Consider the following 8,644-nt stretch of genomic DNA (forward strand, 5'->3'; position numbering starts at 1 on the left):
GGTTTCGAAAGGACGTGGGGGGGGGGGATGGGACCGTTTGGGGGGGGGGGACGGGAAACCGAACCCCCGCCGTTATTTTGGGGGGGGGGGATAGGACATACCCGCCCCCCCCCAACCCCCCCCCCCCCGAAACCGCTATTTTTGGGGGAAAAACCCGTCGTTATTGGGCCAAAAACCACTATTTTGGGGGGGGGGGGGGACACCCCGAAAGCGCCGTCGCTGGGGACAAACGGCACTTGGCGGGGGGGGGGGGGGGGGAAGGGGGGGGTCAGGCCAAAACCCGTCGTTATTGGGGGGGGGGGGGAAAAAAACGTAATTTTTGGCGGGGGGGGGGGACACAAAAAACCACCGTTATCGGGGTTTTCCCGCACCCCCCCCCGCCAAGACTCACTCCGGCTCCTGCTCCAACGCTTCAGCCACCATCGCCGGGAGCCTGCGGGGGGGGGGGGATTAAGGGGGGGGGGGGTTATTGTCCCCCCCCCCCACACACACACACCTTTGAGGCCCCCCCCCCCCCCCGGGACCGACCTGAGGCGCAGGTCGGGCTCCAGCCCCCGCCATTTCCCCAGCAGCCGCCGCCTCAGCAGCACCGCGGCCAACTGCCGCACCTGGGGGGGACGGAAAGGGTTAATAACAGCCGCGGGGGGGGGGGGGGGTCTGGTACCGGAGACACCCCCCCCCCCCCGCGCCAAAACGGTGAGGTTTTAGCGGGGGGGGGCGCACCTGAGGCTGAGGGGCGGCGGTGAGGAGGAGGCCGAGGCGGGCGGGGGTCTGAGGGTCGGCGAAGGCCTCGCGGAGGCTGGCGGTGGCCTAAGAAAGGTGTGGGGGGGGGGGGGAATAAGCGCTTAAAGACTCGCCCGGTACCCCGTGTCCCCCCCCCCCCCCCCGCTCCGCCGCGGTGCCGGGGGTCCGTTACCCGGCGGATGACGGCGCTGTCGGGCTCCAGCAGCGCGGCGAGGAGCCGCTCCAGGTCGGGCGCCGCCATCTTGGCTTTCAAGATGGCGGCGGGAAAGGAAAGGGAAGGGCTTAAAGGCCCTTTCTAGGCGGCCGGGAGGACCCGCCACTCGTTGGTCGTCGGCTCTTAAAGGGGCGACGCCGCAAAGCTCGACGCGGAGGGGACCGCCCCGTGTCTTAAAAGGGCAACGCCGCAGCCTTAAAAGGCACCGTGCGGCCTTAAAAGGGCAACGCCGTGGTCTTAAAAGGGCAACACCCCGCTCTTAAAAGGGGCAACGCCACGCTCTTAAAAGGGGCAACGCCGCGCTCTTAAAGGGGCAACGCCACGCTCTTAAAGGGGCAACGCCACGCTCCTAAAGGGGCAACGCCACGCTCCTAAAGGGGCAACGCCGCGCTCTTAAAGGGACAACGCCGCGCTCTTAAAAGGGGCAATGCCACGCTCTTAAAAAGGCAACGTCACCCCCCCCCCCCCAAAATGACATCACAGGCCGCCAGCGTGACATCACCAATGAACTTTATTAAATAATTGGTTCGTGCTGGGGGGAGTGGGGGGGGGGAAGGGGGGAGAAGGGGAGGGCAAAAGCGCCACCTCAGAGGGGGGGCGGGGCGAGGAGGAAGGGGGGCGGGGGCGGCCCCCGCGGGGGGAGGGTCCGAGGGAGAGGGGCGTGGCCCGGCGGGAGCCCCGCCCCCTCACCGCGGGGCCCCGCCCCCCCGCAGGGCCAGCACCAGGTGGAGGACGGAGCCCCCCTGGATCTTGTAGTCGGCCGCCGTCTTCTCGTCGTTCCTGGCCCGGGGAGGGGGGGGGGGGGGGGAGAGAAAGGGGGGGGGGTAAAGGGCCACGCCCCTTCCCTGTAGCCACGCCCCCCCACCCGCCCCTTCAGCCGCACCCCCAAGAGCCCCCGCTGAGACCACGCCCCCTCCCTCCCAAGCCCCGCCCACCCCGCCTCCAAGCCCCGCCCCCCTCCCTCCACAAACCACGCCCCCCTTTTCCTTAAAGGCCCCCCCCCCTTCTCCCATCTACAGCCCCGTCCCCCTCCCCCTTCTCCCCACCGATGGCCCCGCCCCCCTCCAGGCCCCGCCCCCCCCCTCCGAGGCCCCGCCCCCCTCCGAGGCCCCGCCCCCCTCCGAGGCCCCGCCCCCTCACATCTGCTTGCCGCTGTAGATGAGGCGCTGCTGCTGGGGGGGGATCCCCTCCTTCTCCTCCACCCGCTCCTTGATCCGCTCCACCTGCCCCGGGGGCACCGCGGCATGGGGGGGGACAGCCCCCCCCCGCCCCCCCCCCAACCCCCACCCCGGCATAGCGGGGGGCGGGGGGGGGGACGGACACCCCCCACCCCTCCTCCCCGGGGCACGGCGGGACGGCGGAGGGACCCCCCCGGGGCACGGCGGGACGGACAAAGACCCACCCCCCCCCCCCAGGGTATTATGGGATGCAAAGGATGGAGAAAGACCCCCCCTCCCCAGGGCATTATGGGATGGAGGACCCCCCTCAGGGACATTATGGGATGCTGGAGCAGCTCCTCAATGGGACACAGCCCTTCCCCTGCCTTGTGTGGGGGGGGGGGGGGGCAGGATACCAATACCCTCCCCCCCCCCCCCGCCGGTTTGTTGCCCCAGAGCATCATGGGAAACCGGGACGGCGCAGGGGGGGGGGCGGGGCCTCCCCCCCCCAAAAAGGGGGCGGGGCCTCCTACCTTGTCCGTGGGCTCGATGTCGATCTCGATCTCTTTCCCCGTCAGCGTCTTTTGGGGGGGGGGGGGGTTTGAGGCCGTCAGAGCCCCCGATCCCACAATGCCCCGGGGCATCCCCCCCCCGCACACACATCCCCTCCCCATCCCAAAATGCCCCGCGGCGGGGCCTACCCCGCGCCCCACCTTCACTTTGATGAGCATCGTGGCCGCCCCGGCTCCTCTCCCCTCGCCCGGAAGCGGAAATGACGCCCCCCCCACCACCACACACCCCCCCCCCCCCCCTCAGCTCCGCCCGCGACGTCACTTCCCTCCACACCCCCCCCCTTTCCCCTCAGGCGGCGGGAAGACAAAATGGCGGCGCCCGCCCGCCGCGGGGGCTGCCGGGAGTTGTAGTTCCCCCGCCGCCTTCCCACACGTCTTACAATCAGCCAATCAGCGCGCAGGGCCCGCACCGCGATTGGTGGCCCGCGGAAACACCCCTCCCCCCCGCTTCCAACGGGCGGACCAATGGCGTGCGAGCGCGGGCGGCGCGGACCAATGGGGTGGCGCCGGTGGGGATTGGGGGGGGGGGAGGGAGGGAGTCAGGCACACAATCTGGCGGGGGGGGGCGAGCGCAATGGCTCCCTATTTGGCAGGGGCCCGGCGGGGGGTAATTAACGTCGGAGGGGGGGTAATTAAGAGCGGGGGCACTCACCCGAGGGGGGGGCGGGGAAGGGCGCGGCGGGAGCGGGGCAGGGCCCGGATCTGGAAGAGGAAGGAAAAGGGGGATTAACGCCCCTCCCCGCCCCCAATTAACCCGTCTCATCGCTAATTACCCCCCCCCTTCGCCTAATTAACCACCCCCCCCCCCCCAGACCCTTAATTACCCCCCTCAAACCTCTAATTAAACCCCCCGCGGGACCCTTAATTGCCCCCACGCGCTTCGCCCCGGGACACCTTTACCCTCCCCCCAATTACCCCCCCCCCCCCTCCCTGGGGGACCGCTAATTATCCGCCCCCTTAATTAGCGCCCCCTCCCCCCCCCCCCACCTTTCTGCGCGGGAAAGCGTCATCCTCGGCGTCACTGATGACGTCATCGACAAACTCTGCGGGGGGGGGGGGGGGGGGGGTGAGGGCGGGGCCGGGACACCCCTTTTTTTTTTGGGGGGGGGGGGGGGCGGGGAGGGGGGGGGGGAGAAACTCACCGAAGGGCGGGGCCCGGAGGGGGAGGAGCCTCCGGAATCCTGGGCGTGGCCTCAGCCTGGGAGGGGGCGGGGCCGTTATGTTAATGGCGGGGGGGAGGAGGCGGGGGCTTAATGGGTGGGGCGGAGGGGGGCGGGGCTACTCACCGGGGGGGGCGGGTCCTGCGGGGGGGCGGGCAGGGGGCGGGGCACGTGGCCTGGGGGGGGGGGCGGGGGGGTGTGCCTTAGGGTTGGGCGGGGGCTCGGGAGGGCCACGCCCCCCCCCCGAAGCCCCCGCCCTACGCGCTGAACCCCGCCCCCCTCGTCACAAAACCCCGCCCCCTCCGGCCAAACCCCGCCCCCTCCGGCCAAGCTCCGCCCCCCCCGGGCCTCAAGCCCCGCCTACCGCAGTGGGCGTGGCCCAGGTCAGCCAGGTACCGGCTCAGGATTGGTAGATCGGGGGGGCGGGGCCCCGGGGGGGGCGTGGCTCCAAACCACCTCCTGCAGCTGGAAGGGGATGGGGGGGTGGGGGCGGGGCCTAACCCAGGCCACGCCCCCTTTGCGCGCAGCCCCGCCCTCTCCCTAAGCCCCGCCCCCCTCCCCCCCGGGCCCCGCCCGCTCCGGGGCCACGCCCATCCCCCCCCAGGCCCCGCCCACCTGGCGCAGGTCGGGGGGGGGGGCAGGGCGCTCTCCAGCCGCTCCAGGCACTCGTGGAAGAGCCGCTCCAGCGCCTCCAGGAACGGCTCCCCGTACTCCTCCCGCACCGGGCCCTGCGCGGACTGGGAGCTACTGGGAGGCACTGGGGGGGGGGAACTGGGAGGGACTGGGGGGCACTGGGAGGGGCGGGGAGGGGATTGGGGGGCACTGGGAGGGACTGGGGGGCACTGGGAGGGGCGGGGAGGGGATTGGGGGGCACTGGGAGGGATTTAGGGGGTGGGAAGGGCAACTGGGAGGGGACTGGTGCGCACTGGGAGGGACTGGGAGGGACCTGGGGGGGACTGGGAGGCACTGGGAGGGGACTGGGAGGGGATTGGAGAAGACTGGGAGGGGATTGGAGGGGACTGGGAGGGACTGGGAGGAGTGGAGGGGCAACTGGGAGGGATTTAGGAGGCGGGAAGGAGAACTGGGAGGGGACTGGTGCGCACTGGGAGGGACTGGGAAGGCCTTGGGGGGGGACTGGGAGGCACTGGGAGGGGACTGGGAGGGGATTGGAGAAGACTGGGAGGGACTGGGAGGGATTTAGGAGGTGGGAAGGGCAACTGGGAGGGGACTGGTGCGCACTGGGAGGGACTGGGAGGGGACCTGGAGGGGACTGGGAGGCACTGGGAGGGGATTGGAGGGGACTGGGAGGGACTGGGAGGAGTGGAGGGGCAACTGGGAGGGATTTAGGGGGTGGGAGGGGCGACTGGGAGGGACTGGGAGGGATTTAGGAGGCAGGAAGGAGAACTGGGAGGGGACTGGTGCGCACTGGGAGGGATTTGGGGGGGGGACTGGGAGGGGACTGGGAGGGACTGGGATGGGACTGGGAGAGACTGGGAGGAGTGGAGGGGCAACCAGGAAGGATTTAGGGCGTGGGAGGGGCAACTGGGAGGAACTTGAGGCAACTGGGAGGGACTGGGAGGTTACTGGTGTGTACTGGGATGGGACTGGGAGGGGACGGGTGGGTACCGGGACACGCTGGGAGGACCTGGGAGGCAGTGGGAGGGAACTGGGAGAGACTGGGATGCACTGGGAGACATTCCCCAAGGAAGCCTGGACCCGTCGAGAGGGACTGGGGGTCCAGGGGGGCACTGGGAGGCACTGGGAGGCACTGGGAGAGCACTGGGAGAGCACTGGGAGGCGCTGGTCCTTATGGGGAGGGCACTGGGGGCACTGGAGGGGACTGGGATGGACTGGGAGAACACCGGGAGGCCCTGGTCTGTACTAGGCTGTACTGGGAGGGCACTAGGAGACACTGAGGGACTGGGCGTACTGGGCTGTACTGGGAGAGCACTGGGAGGCACTGGAGGGACTGAGATGTACTGGGATGGCACCGGGAGGCCCTGGTCCGTACTGGGAGGGCACTGGGGGCACTGGGAGGGGACTGCGCTGTACTGAGAGAGCACTGGGGGACCTTGGTCTGTACTGGGATGTACTGGAAGACCACTGGGATGGCACCGGGAGGCCCTGGTCCATACTGGGAGGGCACTGGGGGCACTGGGAGGGGACTGGGCTGTACTGGGAGGGCACTGGGGATACTGGGAGGGGACTGGGCTGTACTGGGAGGGCACGGGGAGGCCCTGGTCCGTTCTGGGCTGTACTGGGAGGGCACTGGGGACACTGGGAAGGGACTGGGCTGTACTGGGAGGGCACTAGAGATACTGGGAGGGGACTGGGCTGTACTGGGAGGGCACTGAGGGGCTCTGGTCCGTACTGGGCTATACTGGGAGCACACTGGGGACACTGGGAGGGGACTGGGCTGTACTGGGAGGGCACCAGGGATACTGGGAGAGGACTGGTCCGTATTGGGAGGGCACTGGGAGTGGACTGGGCTGTACTGGGAGGGCACCGGGGATACTGGGAGGGGACTGGTCCGTACTGGGAGGGCACTGGGAGGCCCCGGCGCGTGCCGGGCGGTACCTGCAGGTAGGCGTCCCGCCGGCGGGGGTCGGCCAACAGCCCCAGCACCATCTCGCGGAAGCTCTCCTGCGCCTCCCCCACCATGGCCAGGTCCCGGGGGCTCTGCGGAGGGGAGGGGGGAGGGGAGGGACGCGTGAGGCCACCCCTGGGACCCCCTCCCCCCTCCCCCCCCCATCCCACGAGGTCACTCACGGCCGGGCCGTGGCCGCCCCCCGCCGCCTCCTCCTCGGGGAAGAAGGTGTCGATGGCGTCCAGGATCTTCCCGGCGGGCCGGGCCTCCTGCAGCATGTGCACCACCACCTGCCGGCAAAGATGGCCGCCGGCCCCGTGGGATCATGGGAAGGTAGCTGCCAGCGTGGGGAACCTCGGCAAGATGGCCGCCGGCCCCAGGGGATGATGGGAAGATGGCTGCCAGCACCGACAAGATGGCCGCCGGCCCCGGGGGATGATGGGAAGATGGCTGCCAGCGTGGGGAACCTCGGCAAGATGGCCGCCGGCCCCGGGGGATGATGGGAAGATGGCTGCCAGCACGGGGAACCTCGGCAAGATGGCCGCCGGCCCCGGGGGATCATGGGAAGATGGCTGCCAGCGCGGGGAACCTCGGCAAGATGGCCGCCGGCCCCGGGGGATGGTGGCAAGGTGGCTGCCAGCCCCGACAAGATGGCCGCTGGCCCCGTGGGATCATGGGAAGATGGCTGCCAGCGCGGGGAACCTCGGCAAGATGGCCGCCGGCCCCGGGGGATGATGGGAAGGGGGGGGAACGGCCATCTTGGGCATGTCAGGGTGGGCGGGGCCATCTTGGGTGCGGCAGGGGCGGGGCGGCGGCCATCTTGGGACACCGGGGCGGGGCGGCGGCCATCTTGGGACACCAAGGCGGGGCGGCGGCCATCTTGGGAGGGACAGGGGCTGCCCGGCGGCCATCTTGTGCCGCCAGGGTGCTGGGGGGGGGGCGTTACTCACGGCGGCCTGCAGGCCCAGGCGCAGGCGGGCGGCGTGGCGGAAGTGGAGGGCGCCGGGGGCCGCCCGCCCCACGGCCTCCAGCAGCGCCAGCACCCGGGGGAACCGGGCCGGGCTGCGCCCCCGCACCACCCGCCAGGCGGCCGCCATCGACAGGCGCAGGGCCACCGCCGGGCTGCGGGGGGGGCGGGGTCAGGGCCAGGCTCCGCCCCCCCGGGCACTAAACCCCGCCCACAGCCCCGTAGCCCCGCCCACAGCCTCCTCCTGTAGCCTTAAGCCCGCCCACAGCCTCCTCCCCATAGCCTTAGCCCCGCCCACAGCCCTTTAGCCCCGCCCACAGACCCGTAGCCCCGCCCACAGCCCCCTCCCCATAGCCTTAGCCCCGCCCACAGCCCTTTAGCCCCGCCCACAGACCCGTAGCCCCGCCCACAGCCTCCTCCCCGTAGCCTTAGCCCCGCCCACAGCCCTTTAGCCCCGCCCACAGACCCACCCCACAGCCTTAGCCCCGCCCACAGCCCCGTAGCCCCGCCCACGGACCCACCCTACAGCCTTCGCCCCGCCCACAACCCCGTAGCCCCACCCACAGCCTCCTCCCCATAGCCTTAGCCCCGCCCACAGCCCTTTAGCCCCGCCCACAGACCCATAGCCCCGCCCACATACCCACCCCACAGCCTTAGCCCCGCCCACAGCCCCGTAGCCCCGCCCACAAACCCATAGCCCCGCCCACGGACCCACCCTACAGCCTTCGCCCCGCCCACAACCCCGTAGCCCCGCCCACAGCCTCCTCCCCATAGCCTTAGCCCCGCCCACAACCCCATAGCCCCGCCCACAGACCCGTAGCCCCGCCCACATACCCACCCCACAGCCTTAGCCCCGCCCACAGCCCCGTAGCCCCGCCCACACACCCATAGCCCCGCCCACAGCCTCCTCCCCATAGGCTGAGGCCCGCCCGTAGCCCCGTGGCCCCGCCCACAGCCTCCTCCGCCTCCTTAGCCCCGCCCAGCCCCGTAGCCCCGCCCACAGCCCCGCCCTCGAGGCTTTTAGCCCCGCCCCCGCTCCGTAGCCCCCGCCCACCCCTCCGTAGCCCCGCCCCCTGCCTGTGACCCCGCCCCCGCGGTCCGTAGCCCCGCCCCCCCCCCGCCCTCCTCCCCCCCCGCGGCCCCTCCCCCGCCGCTCACCTCACGTCCTTTCCGGCCATGTCGCGGTGGCGTCACTTCCGCCCGCCCGCCCCCCCCCCCCAGCCCCGCGCGAGGCCGCACCGGG

The 8,644-nt window shown here is 71.3% G+C and overlaps 3 protein-coding genes across 3 annotated transcripts; all 3 read right to left on the minus strand.

Moving 5' to 3' along the window:
* Positions 1-387: 387 nt before the first annotated feature.
* Positions 388-1,078, minus strand: IPO4 (importin 4). Its single transcript, XM_054184013.1, has 4 exons — positions 917-1,078; positions 724-810; positions 529-608; positions 388-433 (listed from the first exon to the last, which is right to left on the minus strand). The coding sequence occupies exons 1-4, from the start codon at positions 983-985 to the stop codon at positions 388-390; spliced, it is 282 nt and encodes a 93-aa protein (XP_054039988.1). The 5' UTR covers positions 986-1,078.
* A 466-nt stretch (positions 1,079-1,544) lies between these two features.
* NEDD8 (NEDD8 ubiquitin like modifier) lies at positions 1,545-2,901 on the minus strand. Its single transcript, XM_054184023.1, has 4 exons — positions 2,829-2,901; positions 2,649-2,696; positions 2,099-2,181; positions 1,545-1,738 (listed from the first exon to the last, which is right to left on the minus strand). Exons 1-4 carry the CDS (start codon positions 2,844-2,846, stop codon positions 1,645-1,647), a joined length of 243 nt encoding a protein of 80 aa, XP_054039998.1. The 5' UTR covers positions 2,847-2,901; the 3' UTR covers positions 1,545-1,644.
* Positions 2,902-3,335: 434 nt separating this feature from the next.
* TINF2 (TERF1 interacting nuclear factor 2) lies at positions 3,336-8,600 on the minus strand. The gene is made up of 8 exons (XM_054184015.1): positions 8,560-8,600; positions 7,385-7,556; positions 6,617-6,724; positions 6,425-6,526; positions 4,463-4,575; positions 3,830-3,885; positions 3,675-3,730; positions 3,336-3,389 (listed from the first exon to the last, which is right to left on the minus strand). Exons 1-8 carry the CDS (start codon positions 8,577-8,579, stop codon positions 3,336-3,338), a joined length of 681 nt encoding a protein of 226 aa, XP_054039990.1. The 5' UTR covers positions 8,580-8,600.
* Positions 8,601-8,644: the final 44 nt, after the last annotated feature.

The sequence above is a fragment of the Rissa tridactyla genome, chromosome 30 (genome assembly GCF_028500815.1).
Source record: "Rissa tridactyla isolate bRisTri1 chromosome 30, bRisTri1.patW.cur.20221130, whole genome shotgun sequence".
NCBI lineage: Eukaryota > Metazoa > Chordata > Aves > Charadriiformes > Laridae > Rissa > Rissa tridactyla.